Below are 18,181 nucleotides of genomic sequence, written 5' to 3' on the forward strand. Positions count from 1 at the left end.
AGGAAGATCTAAAAATTGTCCATCTTTTTTTTTTCTTTTCTTGCAGGACATTGACTCTTGTTATCTGAAGGTTGTATGATTTATGTGAGTTCAGACATGACATTTAGATAACATTAGATATCCTAGAGCCCTGAACGATGCTCTTCATGACAGCGTCAACAGGTTAGTCTTTGAAAAAGGGCTGATATTCATTCTTATGAGTAAAAACTCAAGTTGGAATGTGGGCCTGTTTCTTTAAAGCGTCTGCATGATAAGATAGGTAATTTGCTTTTGTGAACTTGGATCACAGAAATACACATGTATACATTTGTAATTTGGTTGAACTTTTTTCCCTTCATAATGATAGATCTACAGTTCCTACTTTTTCCAGCTACACTGTTTGGCTGGGGATCTCTGCCTACTGCAGTAAGAGGCACAATATGTTGGGCAGGTCAAATATGTTTCAAAGCTGAATAACTCACATTCCCCAGTCACCAGAACAAGACACAACTCAGATGAACAGTTAGTATCACCTTGTTGCTCATGCCTCATTCGTATCATGTTCATCTGCAGGGGCACATTATCACTGGTCGTTTTGTCTTGGAATGTAGGGCACCAGCAGCAGACTTGTCTTTTTGTGTAGCTTATGAAGTCATGTCTGCCTTTAGTCAGCAACTAACCTAAGAACACACACACACACACACACGCACAAACAGTTTTGTTGCTTTTATTATCATTAGTTTATTTATTTTGGATTTGCTAAGGTAAAAACTGGAAACTTTAATATGTTTGCTTACAAGTCGCAAGGGAAGTCTTTAGGGAGTCTGTGTGGAGTCTCTGAGCAGTTAATCAAAGTCAAGATAAGTCCTGAGTGTTGTGTTTTAAGTCTGACTTGACTCCATATGTTCAGTTAAGATTAAGTTAAGAACTCAAAAATCCCTCTGAAGAGACAGTAAAGGGTGAACAAACAGGAGGTATATGTGTGGTGAGTCTAGTGATTAAGAGGTGAGTGCTGAGAACAGCTCTCTGTGTGTGAAATGTGTAAAAACAACCCTCTCTGAATTCCCATCTCTGTCCATCTCTTGTCTCCAATTACCTCCCTCACTCTGCCTACAAACGTTGTTTGATACCCTTGGTCACTGCTGGCTCTCATATTTGCCACAAAGTCTCCCCTGCCTGAGCCTTGGCAACAAGGCAGCAGCTTTTCGTCCCTCCGCCCCACCCCACCTTCCCTCCCAAAACAAGCCCTTTTCATCGGCTGCACCCATGAGTTGCTGTGCATACAGAGTGGGCAGTGTTGAGTCAGTGCTTCTCTCTTGACCCCAGAGAGCTTTGGAAAACTATCAAGAAAGCTTTCTGTTTGAGGAGTGACTAGAGGAGGAAAGGAAGAAGGAGACAGAGAGGAGGAGGAGAAGTAGACATCCGGGGGTTGACTTTGAAATCTCTTTAGTTTTTGTGAGCTGGCCAGACTGTGTCCTTTTGGTCCTCTGGCAAGATGTTGCCAACACCTTGGAGATTTGTAATGTCTTATTCCATTCTTCATCTAATTAATCTCTTTTTCATAGCCTCCCTGACTGTTCTCATCTGTACAGATGTTGTGGACAAATGAGGCTGGTCAGACCATGTTGAAATCCAATGTTTGTTTTTTATCCCCAGTGTGTAAATATTAGCCAGTAGGTATCGTTACGGTAGTAATTTGGTAGCTTGGTATATCAAAAGGGTTTGTCTTCTTGTCAGCATGAAAACCATTCGTCCAATGACTGTTTAGACATTTCACCTCAAACCAAAAATGTCAACCAGCTGGTGGCACTTGGTGAAAGAGTCAGGGCTTCACCATTGTCTTCAGGATACATAGTTAATTAAACACAGCAAAAACAGCACTACAGGAACACCCACAACTTTGAAGATTTGACTTTTCCCCACAAAACTAATCAACTATTCATAATATTATAGCATTTGTTTGAGGTTACATTAATCTCCAAACCAATCATGTTTCCTTATTCACAGACATGTGTAGTCTTTAATATTACATTCCTATGTTTTACAGTACCCCTCATACATAAAAATAGAACAAACCCTTGTGGTTTTGAGCTGTATGGGTTAAAGAAGCAGAAAAGCCATTTGTTGAGATACAGGTGAAATGGTGGCTCTGCAGGTTGGTCACCTGTGCTGTAGTAATCTCCTGTGAGATAGATTCATGTTTCAGCAAGTCTGCTTTAAATTCTCTCTAAACAAATACCATAACCCCTTGATCGAGTTGATACAGGACCTTCTCAAAACATGTTCCTTTTTGCACTCAAGATCTTGTTACATGCTTGATTTCTTGCTCAGTTTATATGTTTGCATTAGAGCTGTCTCTGTGCATTTATTGGACGAACTTCAGCAGCTAAAACAAGGAGAAAATAGATGTTGGCTCTCATATTTCCTGCATACCGCTAAGCTAGGAAAGTGTTTTTAAAAGGCCTATTTGTAGCCATTTCTTGTTATTGTTATGGTGACCCAGCTTGCCTTTGCCTGTGGTTATTTGTGCCTGGAGATAAGAACAGGCAAGTAGCATTTAAGCTGTCATGCAGACATAATTTGCTTTCCCAAAATCATTTATTCATGACTTAGAAAGGCCAACTATTCACCTAACTCCTTATCCACCTCCACTATGTCCTTATTGTCCTTCAATGGACTCATAACCTTTTTTTAAAGTTTCTTATAATAAGTAGATCAGCTAAATAAAATCAGTTGAGTGACATTGAATATTTCTGTTCCCTAGATAATATTTCTTTAAAAAATACAAGTTAGGCATCATACACATTTTAACAGTTTGTATAATGATGATCATACAAGGATGACTGATGTGATTAGAAGTTTGGCTTTTCTAATATATGGGCTCCTAAGTTTTTCCTACTTTGTTCCAGGGAAGATCCTGTTTAGGAGGAGCCACATCAGAGATGTGGCCATGAAAAGGCTGAGGCCCATCAATGAATACTGCAGGGTGAGTATATTTACCTTTATCATCTCCCACTCCACCCCTGAAAAATGTCCAAAACAGGAAACCCAAATAAAAATGACTATATGCATGGACGAGGTCTTACTGGAAAAGCCTCCAAAGTTTCTTGTCAAGTGTCAGAAACACTGTAGGTGATACAGAAACTGAACAATGAGGCTTTGAAGTCAGCAAAAATTGAAATATTTTTGTCCCTTAAAATAACCATAACATAAAAATATGTCATGTTTCTTGTAGTTTATGAAAGCTACAATAACAAGTAAGCATTTAGTCCATCAGCACATAGTACTGAAATTAAGGTAGAAAGCACAGAAAAGAAAGTATCCCACCCAAGTTGTACTGTAGCAACTTAGTCATAAACAGGAAAATGGAAAATAATCTTTTCATGCCGTCTATGTAAATATGAGCAACTTTTCTAACCCTAACCCCAGCACACTGTGGATTACCAGACCATCTGGTCTCAAGAGAATTTATGTGTGGTTGTTGATATTTCTTTTTCACAATTTGTCATATTTGTAGCTGTTACCTTCAGTTATCAGATATTAACAGCTGCCAAACAGACTCACAGACATTGCAGTTTAAAATAAATAAATAAATCAAACATGTGGTTCATTAAAATTAAGCTCATAGCCACATAGCAAGATTTACATAACATATTTATAGGATTACGTTGTGGCAAGAACAGTTGTATGAATAATGCCATTGTCCTTGCCTTCTAAATTGGCACTGTGTGGTGTTAGCCACACTAAACTCCCTAGAGCAAGCTTTTGTGACAGCAAGCATTCACCCTACTGAGGTGCCCTAAAAGCTCCCCAGGTGCTCTGTAGCTGACTCTGACCTCACTTTAAATAGAGACAAACTAAAGGAGAATTTCTCTCAAGGGGTCAATAATTAGCAAAGCATGTTTTCTATGTAGCTACATGAGAGTAGGATGTCATTGTATTATCCACATTTACAGTAAACACTCATGATCCCTCTGCATAATTTAATTTATAGGTTGCTGTCAATAATAGAAGTAAGAAATGGTGGACTCCACTTTTGTAAAGTATAGAAATATGATTGTGGTGCTTGTTCTACCTATAGCTTTTTTCCATCAGGTAAAACAGACATCATGTAAAACATGTACATTATCCAGCCCGTTACGTGGCTTTTTAGCAAACAAATTAATCACCGGGTCTCAAGGATGGAAAAAAAATGCAACTGTACATTCCCAGGCTCCCCTGTAGCAGAACTGCAACCATAAAACTGCCATTAGCGAGTAACTAATTACTACAATTTGACAGAAATGTAGGTACTACAACCTAAATGAACACATTAAGATTGAGGTTCAGCAACAAGACAACATTTTGAGCCTTTGATTTAAATACAAATCTGCAGTTGTTTAAAACTCTCCATGTTTCTAAATTGGGTTGCCAACTGTTTGTCTACAGTAACTAAGCATTAAGTCTGTTTTGTAACTAGGGATCATTGTGATGAGGTCGCTACAAAGCGGACATCCTGGCCACAAAGCATGATCTAGGTGTGAATTGCCGCTCTGTTATCCAGAAATAGCAGGGAGGATGAGCTGGTGTTTTATCTCATGTTGTGGTGGTAAATATCAGCAGAGAATCATGCCAAAGGCAAAGAGCTGAATGGTGCTGAGGTTGCTCTAGTCAGCAAATCCACAACCCGTGGGCTGTGTTTTTGTTGCATTTTACAGGTTTGCCTTTGGGCCTCTAAACCATACACAACTCTTTCTGTATGTTAGGGGAAATTTGAGGATGTTTTTACTAGTTCTGACTTGACTCTTGCTCATGCCCTCTTGTATTTTCAACTGTTTTCTTTCATCTTGGGATCACTTCTTCTCTCCATAAAGAGGCCTGTGAACACATCACTGTATATTTCAGTGCTTGATAAAGTTATATGGTGGCTGGACAAACCTTTTGCCACTTCTCCCTTCATTGGTGAAAAACGATAATTCATAAAGCTTCAGAAGAGAAAAGCTTTTATATATTACAGACAATGTTGAGGACTGGAGGCTGGTGAATGTACAGCTCTACTTCACAAGTGTCGTCTGGGGTTAAAGGAATGTACATCTGGAGTGGACAACATCTTTAACCACTTAAGTGAAAAATAAGAATATGGGGGAGGAATGGGTTGAGGTGTTGGTTCATGTCTGTGGAGTGGATGTTTGTTGAAATAGTTAAGCCTCTTTGGCATCTGTGGTCTTGCTGCTGTCAAAGTTGTTATTGTGGAAAGTTATAAGAATTGCATTTACCTAATAGAGGATTATTTAGTTGTAATCAGTCTTCAATTGACTTTTATAGTTCTGTCAAAGTGATAGTCATGTTAATATTTTCAGATTGTACTTTTTAAAAGAAAAAAGTATACAGTGCAGAATATAGTAACACCATGTCCTAACTGAATGTAATGCGAGTGAGCATCAGCAACAAAATCAGTTTGAGTGTCCTAACTGTGATGCAGCGCTCAGTTTTGAGCTGAAGTTTTGTTAGATGCCCTGTTTTTATTTTCATCCTGTCACTCACGTTGAAAGCATGTCATGGATGAGGAACAGCTGGTTAATTTAGCTGAAATGAAGAGTTATCTCTTTGATATCTTCTCATTAACTACAAAAGCCTAAACAAGGTTGCAAATACACTCATATCAACAGTGTTTGTTGATAATAGTTTAAATCATCACTCATCAATATAATAGCAAATCTGATCTCAGAATTCAACTTTGGTAGTGAACACTAGGTTTTGCAGCAATTGCTGTAACAAATCTGACTTTGACTGTTTTCATCCACCCCAGTAGGCAGTTTGGTTGACAAGGTGAAACTTGGTTCATTTCATGTTTTTCTTGGGGAGGAGCTGAGTCAGCCCTTCTGTTGTAAAGCTGAGGCTTTAACCTGACTCATATGGAATTCCCTGATTGTGAAGTCTTGTGTTTTTATTCAAGTCAGGAAATACAGTTGAATGAAAAACATGGAATTAGGGATTGTTTTCGTAAATCAAGACTGCTGAGCCAGGAGGACAAACCAAGCCACAGCTTGATGAAAAGCATTACTTCAAAAAGCTGTTTATCCAATAAGTAATAATGCAATTGCCACCTGGCATTCCTTTGTCAATACATAGACGTTTTGAAAGTAGAGTCTTTGTGAGTGGAGCATCAGAATGTATAATTAATAGCTCAAAACGTCCTCTCATTCCAGCAGTCTTTTGTTTTTTTAAAGAAAATGCTTTATTTTTATAATATATTCACAGACAGCCCTTTTGAAACAGGCTTGCTTTTAAGCTGGTGATGCATGTTTTAAATATTAATATGCAAAAATATAACATCTTGTGAAAGCTGAAACTTAGACTGTACAGATATACAATCCCAATATACTATGAGAATACACAAGTAGATCTCTCATTTCCATTACCTATTTTATCCTTTTAGAAAACACACACACACACGCACACACGCACACACACACACACACACACACACACAGGCACACACAATTACCTTAATGCTGCCTGCTGTAAAGAACACCCATAAAGTCCATTTGCAGTAATGTACCCTGAGCCTCTCTCCCATCTCGTCCCTGGGGAGAATTGTAATGAGTGGACAGGCCACAGGCTGACATGAGGAGAGGAATAAATCCAAGGAGAGGATAGCCAGTTAAGGATACATTTTGACCCCAGGCACAGTGTGGTGTTTTGGGCTGCAGGACTGGACATTGAGGGTCCTCTGGAGGTCGCCAATAAGGACATCAAATCAGCTACTTGGCTTTGATGTCTCAAGATATGGAGGAAAGAACTGTAAAGGGGAGATTTAGAGGTCATATAAAAACATTATAATCTAGCAGTAGTGTATGTGCCATGAATAAACAAGCATGTGCATGGGCACATATGCATACTCATTCCCTATGACTTTGTGGCTAATTGAAAACACTAGTTGTACTTTGTCCATGGCAATGGTCGCACTCATTTCCTTCCACACAAGTTATTGGTCATAAGTATGACAAGGCAATGTGCCGCATGGGACAAGGACACCTTGGTTGGGTCTTTGGCTTACATTCCATATCCTTTAGGCCTGATGTTATATCAGTGTGTGTCAGAGAGTGTGAGAGAGAGACAGAGACTCTGCTCCCTTTAAAGGACAGAACTGAAACACTTAGGAGAATTAAAATCAGAGGTGGAGGCCAGCAGAGGAAGCTTGATGGATAGCACTGATGTTTGCCTGCCAGCAAAAGGAGAAGCAGGAGTGGTCTAGCTCCCTTAGCTGCAAGTGATAGTCACTATGGGGTTTGTTGGCAGCCCTTATTCTGTTTTCTAGTTTCGGGCATCAAGCTGTCGGGGGGATTATCTCTCTCACTGCTGCCATTTAGTGGTTTGGTTGAAAGGGAGTGAAAGACCGAGTAGGAGTAACAGATAAAACACAGACTTAAGAGAGAACAGAAGAAAGGGCTGGAGACAGATACTACGATAACACAACCAACCGTGAGAGTGAGATCACACTAATAACAAGAAAACTGAATGTGGCTGTTTGTCTTTCATCTCCAGTCATGTTGTCAGGGCTCATCTCTTTGCTGCTAGTGATCCTCCACAGAGGCATAAGATGAGGGAGGAAGGTAGGTGAGACAGATCAATGGATTAAGCTAAGGACCAGAGACAGAGAACAGAATCAGCTGATGTGATTTAAAACATTTAAAAAAAAATCTGCAGAAAGAGAAGATGATTAATATGACCCATTATTGTTGTGCTTTTATCAAGAAATAGTTTCTGTTCTTTAATTAGAAATTGAACACTAGCAAGAACAAAAACCATGAATATAAGAAACCACAGATAATGTTAGAAACAAAATGGCACATACTTGGGCACAGTCCTTTAAATTTGAGAAAGTGTTTTTAATTGTTATTACAGATACAAAACTTATGTGCAAAACTTAGCATTTATCCCCACATGAGAGGGTAGTAGACTGAAACTTGGTCTGAAAATGCCCTGAAAATACTGTATGTAGGCATTGCTTGCTCTTTGACTTATGGAAGCCCAACACCCAATTAACATAATATTTAACCTCTTAAGTGATTGTACTAATCAGTTTGTGTGTTTACCTGAGCTTCGTATCTTGTGTGCCTGCAGGCTCTCATTCAGCTGCCGGTCTACATTTCCCAGTGTGAGGAGGTCAGAGTGTTTTTTGAGACCAGACCTGAAGACCTCAACCCACCCAAGGAGTAAGTACCACACACACACACACACACACACACACACACACACACACACACACACACACTCACACACATCCTTAACTGTTAGAAACCCTCAAATACAATGGAAAACATATGACATTGTTCCTCAGTCTCATGTCATGTCACGTCCTGCCAGCACTTACCCTGGCCTGCCAGTAATGAGCATTCATTACACCCTCTAATGGATATGATTTCATACTGTTGCACTACTTCCTGATGGGTTTCTAAAGGAGAAACATACTTAATGGGTCCTTTTTTGAATGCTGAGCTTGCAGTTAAGCATGTAGCTGCAGCTCAGTTCAGCCCACAGACTCCAGACAGCTGAGACTGCATGGTTGCTCTGAGAAGGCAAGCAGACCTGCTCTGTTGTTTCTTGTAAATCTTGCTCAACACATTAACATCATATCCAGTGCTGACAGTTACTATGTGTTAAAACTAAGACATCAGTGGGCAATGAATGCCAGCGTCCAAAACACATAGGCATGTGTTGACGCACATGTAACTTCACACGCAGGCCTCAGTTACAAATGTGTTGTTATTATTAAGGTTACCAGCACCTTCTAGGTGGTGGAGGCTACGAGTGGCTGGTTTCAAAGACGCCACAATGTAGGGCTCACATTTTGACCCTGGAGATGGGTTTTACACCAACAGCTGTCAGCTGAGGCATTAGTTTTAACCTCTCTGTCATCACATACAGATGTGTGGCACAGGGTGTTGAGAAGTTACCTCAGTCGACAGGAAACTGGGTCGATAAATTCAGTGATGTATGTTGGCCAGCAGAAGGGGAGACGTTTTTTTTTCAATCTGCAAATTGTAGTTTTAAAATCTGGATCTCAGAAGTGAGACACTATGTTCCAATCTCATGTCACACACTTTTCCTATATTATTACACTAATAATATGTACTGTACTCAAAATACCTGTGCACTATTTTGCCAGTCACTATACAACAAAATATAGTACTTTATCATTTTGCACTCAACTAGTGAAATGTAGTGTATATAATGAATTGTTTTGTTGTTGGAGATGTGCTCTGAGCTTCCAAATTAGTATTCATGTTATGTTTGGATTTTTATTTCCTCCATTTACATTGTACAATGCATTGTGGGAGAATAGTGTCTATCAACACCACATTCAATAACTGAGTGACATCAGTATGCATCCAGACAATACACATTTATTTTTTGGCATGAATGAACTACACACTCGGGGACATTGTTAGAACTATTGTATTTCATCCAATTTGAACACAGTTCATGATTTTCCACTTTTTAGATGTTGTAATACTTTTAGGCCAGGCTTTTTACTGAGGACATTTTTTGGTTGAAGCAATCACAGTCTTGCATCAGCTAAGTGCAGGTGTGCAGGAGTGTGTCTTTTTATACTAATTGTCCTGACAGTCACCTTAATATTTACATTCAGTAGAACTGCGGAGCAAGTGAAATTGCCAGATGTTGGACGTTTCTTATACCTTAATACGGTTGCTCCTGGTGCATTTGAGTGTAGAAGTAAATATTGGTAGATTTTTTGTGTTTCATCGTGTAATTCCATTTTGTCATGTGTCAACACATATTGTTAAAAGCAGCACAGTTTTATATGCATATTCTTCATATTTAGCTAATGCCTAATAAGGAGTGACTTGCACAGAGTGAGCAGCTGGTGTTTCTTGCTCAAGGACAATTAACCGGGACACAAAGCTGTTATGGGGATTGAATATGAGAAGGGTACTTGAACCAGCCTGCCTTACTGTCATATATAACTAGTTGTGTTGATGGATTTAATGTGACTGTTTGTGTACTGTCTGTCCCAACCGCACACTTCCTCACATCTGTGTGTAAGATCAATATGAAAGTGCTTAATTTAGTATTTGTGAGAATGAGTAATCCTCTTGCGAGAAATTGTCATGCTCATAGGTTATTTACAGAGCTGCTTATATTGCAGATTGTAAAATTATCCATCAAAAAGCAGATTTAATGTTTTGTACCATTCATTTTTGCATTATATAGTGATCAGAAGTCAGAGTACATGTACTCAAGTACTATACTTAACTAAAATTCTGTTGTACTGACACTTCACTTAGTATTAGAGGTACACACCACTATATTTCATCAACTGCTTTTAGCAGATTAAGATAGAAATATATATGTATGTATATATATAATGAACTTCTAAATATGATGCATTATTTTACAGTGAATTAAAATTTCTAGCAGTATTGAAACATAGCTCCACTGCTACCAACAGCAACATTAAGATGTTTAAACGTGACTGCATAAGTAATAATAAATATCTTAAGGCTGGGCTACCATTTAGCTGATAATACTTTACTTTATTGTACTGGAATTGTTTTACACTGTGGTATTAGTACTTTAATGAAGGGTCTGACTACCTCACAGTTAGCACTGTTATTAAAGCTGTTATTTAGATGTGCATCTACTCAGTATGCACAGCCAAGAATAGTCAATATTTGCATCCTCTTTAATGTAGGGAAACTTTTCACTCTCTAGTGGTTGTCTGCCAGTTTTATGATTAAAATCAGACACAGACAGAACTCCGAAATGGCAACAGTAATTGTCTGATCGCAAATTGGCAATATTTCTGCAAGAATTGAAAGTCTGTCAGCGTACTGTTGATCTTTATGTGTAGCTTCTGTCATCTCTCTCTCATCCTCTCTCTCATCCTCTCTCTCACTTGAACACACTCAGGCATCTCATATTCTGTCCTCCCTTGGAGGTGGTTGCCAAGGACACATACCGTCTTATTCCTCATACAAAGCTCCAAGCATATGTTGGGAGAGGCAGGAAGGAGACGGAGCATTTACTCGAGGCGCATGAATATAGGAAGGACCTTGGTTTGTCTTTACTGAAATTGGATTAATGCTTTCTGCTAGTGCAGCCTGTTGTTTTGCTGACTGACAACAGGTCTGGTGTACAGACACAGCAGCCACTATGGGAGAAGATTTATCATGGCCTATAAATCTGCTATGCTGAGAGAGACAGCTAAGACTTTCTCCATAAGAGCAGCAAAGTAACCAGTGATAGAAAGGGAGGAGGGGCTGAAGTTGAGTACAAAAAATCATGTGAGAACCAAAAGGGAATGAGTGTCGAAAAGAGGAAGAGTTGCAAGAGGCGCAACATGAAGAAAAGGGAAGCAAAGGGAAAGTAGAGAAGGATCATCTGGGAGGTGGATGGAAAACAGAATTAGATGGTGGATCAAGATGGAATAAGAGCTGAGAAGACAGGTGAGAGGAAGAGTGGAGGAGGGAGGTGGATGGAGAGAATGAAGAGGAGCTCATTTACAAAGAGGACAGTGAAAGATGAAAAAACAGGTTGTGCCAAGGAGGGGTGGAAATAGAAGAGAGCGATTTCATTAATCATTCAAATCAATATTCTGAGTCCTCTGTGTTATGGCACCTGTTTGCTGTCTGGTTTGGCTCCAGGTATAGACACATTTATTTTAATAGGTCTCCAAGAATGGGAGCCCAGAGCAAATGTATCATATGCTCTCCTGCAGAAGAAGCTTTGATAGACATCAGCTCATTTGTCTCTTTAAAGAGTGTCTCACAGTTCTTCTGTAGTCATAGTTTGTCCTCCCATTTGTCATATCACCATATGACTCAGCAAAGGTTGTCTGATGTGAATGTTCCCATGAAAGTTATAGTTGTATTTGGCCATAGTGGTAATGTTCTTTTTTCATAACCAGCTTCTGAGTAACATGAAAAATGATTAGAGGAAGGAATAATGAATAATTAGATTTTATACTCTGGTAGTTAAAATAATCATATTAGGTCAGTATGTCCTGCGCATTACTTGACTGTGGTTTCACCGCAGTTCCAAACCAGAAAACAACACATACACTCAAATTCTTACTCCATAATAATCGTAATCATTAGTACTGCTTAGATTGTCCTAGGCAGGGATTTCTTTTTATAGTTCATTAATGGGTGCACTTGTGAGTAAAGATTTATTGAGACTTGTCCCTCTGCAATTAGCAGTTCTGCTGATCGAACAGTGCTTTATGTGGCTGAGAGCCTTCATGTTGATGCAGGGAAATGAAAAAAGTTTGCCAAGAAAAATGAGCAAGGGAGATGAAGGAGTGAGTTAAGTAGACATGGAAGATGTGAGGTGAAAAAAGGAAGGCCATAAAGTAAGGGAGTAATATTTAGATAAAAATAGGGAATAACAGTGGGAAAGAAATAGAGCAGAATGCTGAGCATTAGCCACCATTGACTTTTCATGGCATCTGGACATTGAATCAGCTTCTGACTGCTGCTGTGGAGTGATGGTCTATTTATCAGGCTAATGTCTAAACCAGACATAGCAGATGCTGTGTTGAATTTAACATCACGCTAAATTTCAGGCATCAGCTATCTAGAGGCTTCTTATTCACATCTGCCTGAATCTGAGAGTAATGCATAGAAATCCCTAACCCTTTTTCTCATATGTGTCTCTAGCATGTGAGATAAAGCTAGTGTTTTCATATATTCTTGTTGTTGTTATCATTGTTATTATTACCATTAGTAATAGTAGTAGTAGTACTTGGTTAGAATAATAAAGTTATTTTTAATCATTATTACTGTGATGAATCCATACATCAAGTCAGATCACATCACATCAATTCAAACTTTATACAAATGGCACTATTAGTACCAGATTGCAACACTTTTTCATAGAAACAATACAAAGATGAACACAAGAGGTGCATAAACTTATTATGAAACGTATATTACAGGATATTGGATATTACTGCGTGTTATTATAGAAGTGAAGTAGAGAAATATGTATTTATTGTAGTACAGAATGTACTTTTTACTAATCAAAGATTAACCGCTCATTGCCATTGTTTATTGATGACTAAATATAATAACAACTCGCATAATTATCACAACACATAAGATAAAATGTCAAGAAAAATGTAGATTGATTAATGATAAAATACTCAAATAAAAACCCAATATGATCCAGTAATTAGAGGATCTGCCTTACTTTTGCTCAGTTTTGACACTGCGTGACATCTGTGAGTTGATGGGAATTATTGTGAATATTGACAACAGTATTTGTAGGTCAGGAATGTCTCCTTACTAGAGCTTCAACTATTAGTCAATGAACTGATTAATCGCCAGCTATTTTAATTTTGAGTCATTTTTTTAAGAAAACAATGTCCAACTTTTTCTTATGCAAGCTTTTCAAATGTGATTATTTTCCTGTTTCTTTACTCTTCTATGATCATAAACTGAACTTCTTTGGGTTGTGGACTGTGAAACAAGACATTTGAGGAAGTCATCTAGGGCTTTAAAAAAACAGTGAAAACACGCTTTACCATTTTTTGACAATTTCAGCACTACTCATTATCTCTGGAAATTGATTTGATATTCTTTGGTAGTGATGTAATAATTTTCTCTCTTCATCAGGGAACCAATTGGAAAGAAGAAATCAGGTAAGAGGCAACATTATTTATTTGAAGTGAAAATTGTTTATTAATGAAAAATAATAATAATAATAAATCAGGAACTTTATGGTTGTTAATTGTTGTGTTGCTGCTTTTGAGAGTCCACTCCACTTATTCTGAGCTTTGTTCATTATAAATACAGTTCCTCTATTTATTTGATATATAATATGACATTATCTCCATCTAGTGGTTACATAACATCATTGCGTCCACCATCCCAGTGGTTCTTGTTTCAAATATTCTGTCTGCTGTCAAATGGATTGAATGTTTTCCTGACTATTACAGTAGTCTACCGGTAACAAAAAAAAAAAAAACATCTTTGCTATTATTTCAGTTTCTTTTTTATATTCTTTCTGTCGTCTCCATTCATCTAATATTCTTCAGTTGCATCCATGTCATTTTTTTTCAGTTTTCTTCTCCATTCATTTTCCTTTCCATCAGGACTTGTGGACAGAGCGACTACTTTCCTAAAGAGAGGTAGTAACACAGTGTCATGCTTGGTCGTGCTGTGTGTGTAACGTGGCAGGTTGCTGGTGGCCTGTATCCCCTCACCCTCCCTGACCTGGGCAGGTGGGATGTGGCTATGTTGAAGGCTTGGGGCTTGCATTAGTTCCTTTAAAGGAAGCATAAAAAATTGTTGGTGGTCTTCAGAATCTGTGTGGCTCATTTCTTGGATGTATTCAAGTATGTAGTGGTAGGTAGTGTTGCAGCGTTTTCAGCATCAGGCAAAAACAACTTCTATGCAGAGGCCTAGAGATAGAATCAATATTTATCATAAAACAATTTATTTAAAAGCTGACTTTAATTGGCTTGTCAGTCTAGCTGTGATAATACAGGGTAAGTTTTCTAACTCATCTACTATAGGTATGAATTAATTTTCATCTCAGTTATTAATTCATTAATTCAAGGTTTTTTGCTTTAGATTTAGCTATCTTTTATTTTTTGCTCAGAATTCAACTTAACCTGATGTTAGTTAGTCTCTCTGGTTCTGCTTTTGAGAAGCGTTCTCATAAACAACAGAGGTGTGAGGTTTGAGGGTTATCTGATAAGTTTTAAAGAACATACTGTATATAAAGAGAAAAGAGCCATAGTAATTTAGAGAGTTTTCATACCGAGTTTTTACCACTGGTTGTGTGAGCCTTCATGTTTTAAAGTTGATTTTCTTCAGCCTGGCTTAGTGCTAACACTGGTGTTGGGTCTTAGTGGTGCTGGTCTGTTTCTGTGTGGAAATCACAAGTCACAGTCATGTTGATGATTGACTTAACTTTCTCCATTTTTATAATCCCTACCATTGACTGTCGTTCTCTCGCTTTCTTCGTCTGTCAGCTTGTTGTTTCCCCTCACACCATCCTCTCCAATCACATCCGCTACCTCCTTTGTTTCATGTCTAGATGAATCTCCAAACTTTAGATAAGCCGCCTCTCATTTATACTTCTGCACAGATTTTGACCATGGAATTATTGTTGTTGTTTTAACAAGGCTTGAATTGGATTTTCAGTAAAGTTATTTGATGTGTATAAAATCTGACCTTTACATTTTTTTAAAGGTCAGTATCTCAACAGATCATGGATGATAATGGCTTTGATATTACCTTAAGAAAATTTTACCAAAGATCTCCATGGAATAATAAGTTAATGAGTCGTGGCTTTTTTACATTACTGAGATTTCGTCTGCTTGTCTTGAAATGGAGCAAAAAGGGGGAAAAAAACAAACAAACCTCTTTTCTGGTTTGTCCCCATAACAGGAGACTCCACCTCAGCAGATCCTCTCCTCCTTGACCAGTATGTGGCAGTAACAGACTATGAGAAGCAGGAGAGCTCTGAGATCAGTCTACATGTGGGTCAGGTGGTGGAGGTCATTGAGAAAAATGAGTCTGGTGAGTTTTTGAGATTTAGTTTGAGCAAAAGTTGCTGTTTTATATGGAAAGACCAGATAGACTATTTTTTAAATGCTAAACTTTATGCTGTGAGATTTTTCAGCAACCATTAGTAGAAGAGAGACATGCTAGAAATATGAAAACAGATGAAATATGACAAATATACAAATGTACATCTTGCATTACAACAGTAAATCACCATGACACTGAATAGTTTATGAAGATCTCATATTTCACTGTGTTCATGACCTTTTCATTCAGGGTGGTGGTTTGTGAGCTCAGAGGATGCCCAGGGCTGGGTCCCTGCCACCTGCCTTGAGGCACAAGATGACCCTGATGACTTCAGTCTTCCAGGGGAAGAAGGTACATACTGTAATTCTCTACATCGCAATCTTGTTTATATTTTATAATACTTAAAGGAAAGGTTTAGACGAGGTCATTCAAATGTTACTCTTAAACTGTGGATGTAAGTTATTTGTTACTTATGGAATAATGTAAGCAAGTAGAAATGAAACTGTACTTGTATATGATTGACACATATTTTATATTTTTGCTGTTGCCCTCTGCAGTGCAACACACACCACGTGCAATATAAACAGAAAAAGCAGTCAAGGTTCAGTAGCTGCGATGTGCTGATACAGGGGGCAAATGTGATATAATTGCTATTTTTCTGGGGAGCTGATGTGTGTTGAGGCCAAAACACCCTTGGTGGTGGGCTTAAACAAACAAAAATATTTTGTGCTGTTTTTACATTCAGCATATTCTGCCACAGTGTGTTGCCCTTAAGAAGAGCAATACAGATATATATAAATACTCAAATTATAAACAGCGAAACATTACAAGGTGAAACTAACTTTAAACAACTTTAAACATCTGCCACATGTGGTGTAAATTGCAGTAGGACTCCATATAAAAACAAAATCTAGAGGTTAAAAAATGATACTGTAATATATTGTGATATGATTGGACATGCTAAGCAGAATATGGTACATAGTCAGTATACAAATTTGGGACTGTATTTCAAGTCTTGGCAAACCTAACAAATATGGACATTAGGCTACCTGTCCTGAATTTGTTGCACAGATTACTATTCAGCCCTGGAATTAAGAGTCACTCAAAAAAATACACAATAAAACATGGTCAGCTGTTGTTCTTATGTTAGGCAGTATCAGTTTTGTAAGTCTTCTAGTACTCGAGTAAAATGTATTGAAATAGTCCCAGAAAAAGCTCAGGACCAACATCACACCAGAGATGCCAATTAATCATTAACCACAATCTATAATGTTCCAATAACAGGTTGTCAGTTAAGCTACCCTCTGTGTAATAGTGTGATACATTTGAATTACCAACATACTGGTAAGGACATAAATCATGCACAATGTTAGAGGGATTATTGTCAGTAAAAGGATAAAACAGCACCAAGCCTGCCAGGAGAAGAACTGATTTCTACTGGTCCACCAGTACTAAAAATGCTGTCATTTAGTTTGAAAACATGGTCCAGATGGCATATGTAATGTTCACTTCCTATTTTGCCTCACTTACTGTGCTGGGATGTCAGTGCCTCGGAGATTCTGGTCACTGCCAAGGCACGTGGGTCGTCGCAGAACTTTAGGGGATCTATTCAGCACAGGCTTTGGGCAAGGTGGAGCGCACGCCTTTCTTCTCCCCCTATTTCTAAATGTGTTTGTGTGTGTGTGTGTGTACAGTATGTTCACACACACATCCACACACAACTGTGTGCATGTTTGTCCATGTGTATTGTATGGCATGTATGTTGCATGATCGATCCAAGCATGTAAATTAAATCCTTGCATGCAAAATGGATTGAGTATTTGTACCTGTTACAAATCAAAATGACAAAAATTAACCAGCATTAATAAGCATTTGATAGATGAGTAGTATTCAATGGTATATTTGTATATTAAATAGCAGTAGAAATAATAATAATAATAATAAAAATAGCTGAAATTACTGCATTTGTAGTACAATAACAAGTTTGTCTTGTTTGTGGTCAGTATTTGTGGAGGATGTATGTGTGTTTTGTGTGTTGCCAATGTGTGTATCTTACATCTTCTCACTCCACAAGATGCTGCTCAAGCCTTGCCTCATTTAATCACAGCTAATGTAAAACCAATACACCACTTTAGCAACTACAGCATAAGGTCCTAAATCATACATGGAGAGGGTCATGATGGAGAAAGGATTTTGAACCCTTTTACAAAAGCTTTTAATCTTAATTTGGGGTTCACATCTTGAATTCAGATTTAGGTATAGTTCTTCTTTGCTCCAGTTTGAATTTGAGGAAAGTTTCACTCTGTGCTTTGTCTCCTAAGCTATTATCCTACATCAGCATTTTATGTGCTCCCTTATTTGTGAACCTACTATATATACAGTAATCTTCAAAACAGATGTTATGTTTTTATATTTAACAATATTGCCTTTTTCTGACTCCAGAAGAGAAGTATTCAGTGATTTACCCATACTCCGCCCGGGACCAGGATGAGATTGACCTGGAGAGAGGCATGATTGTGGAGGTGATTCAGAAGAACTTGGAGGGCTGGTGGAAGATAAGGTAATTTAATTAACATTAACTTTCTCAGATACTACAAATAAAGCTATATGTACTAAAGAGGATTTGGCTGGCGATTGTCTATATTTTTCTTACT

At 38.1% G+C, this 18,181-nt stretch overlaps 1 protein-coding gene across 2 annotated transcripts in view; it reads left to right on the forward strand.

Annotated features, from left to right (window-relative positions):
• sh3pxd2b (SH3 and PX domains 2B) overlaps positions 1 to 18,181 on the forward strand; it is a 37,816-nt gene that overhangs the window by 14,972 nt on the left and 4,663 nt on the right. Inside the window, exons 4-10 of one of the 2 annotated variants that reach the window (XM_053331788.1) lie at positions 2,889 to 2,965; positions 8,086 to 8,177; positions 13,602 to 13,627; positions 14,081 to 14,116; positions 15,384 to 15,515; positions 15,777 to 15,878; positions 17,970 to 18,087. In XM_053331788.1, the coding sequence (XP_053187763.1) occupies positions 2,889 to 2,965; positions 8,086 to 8,177; positions 13,602 to 13,627; positions 14,081 to 14,116; positions 15,384 to 15,515; positions 15,777 to 15,878; positions 17,970 to 18,087 (583 nt within the window). The remainder of the gene's footprint in view (positions 1 to 2,888; positions 2,966 to 8,085; positions 8,178 to 13,601; positions 13,628 to 14,080; positions 14,117 to 15,383; positions 15,516 to 15,776; positions 15,879 to 17,969; positions 18,088 to 18,181) is intronic. The other variant, XM_053331789.1, reaches the window with a different exon arrangement.

Source organism: Scomber japonicus, chromosome 13, assembly GCF_027409825.1.
Source record: "Scomber japonicus isolate fScoJap1 chromosome 13, fScoJap1.pri, whole genome shotgun sequence".
In the NCBI taxonomy this organism is placed as follows: domain Eukaryota; kingdom Metazoa; phylum Chordata; class Actinopteri; order Scombriformes; family Scombridae; genus Scomber; species Scomber japonicus.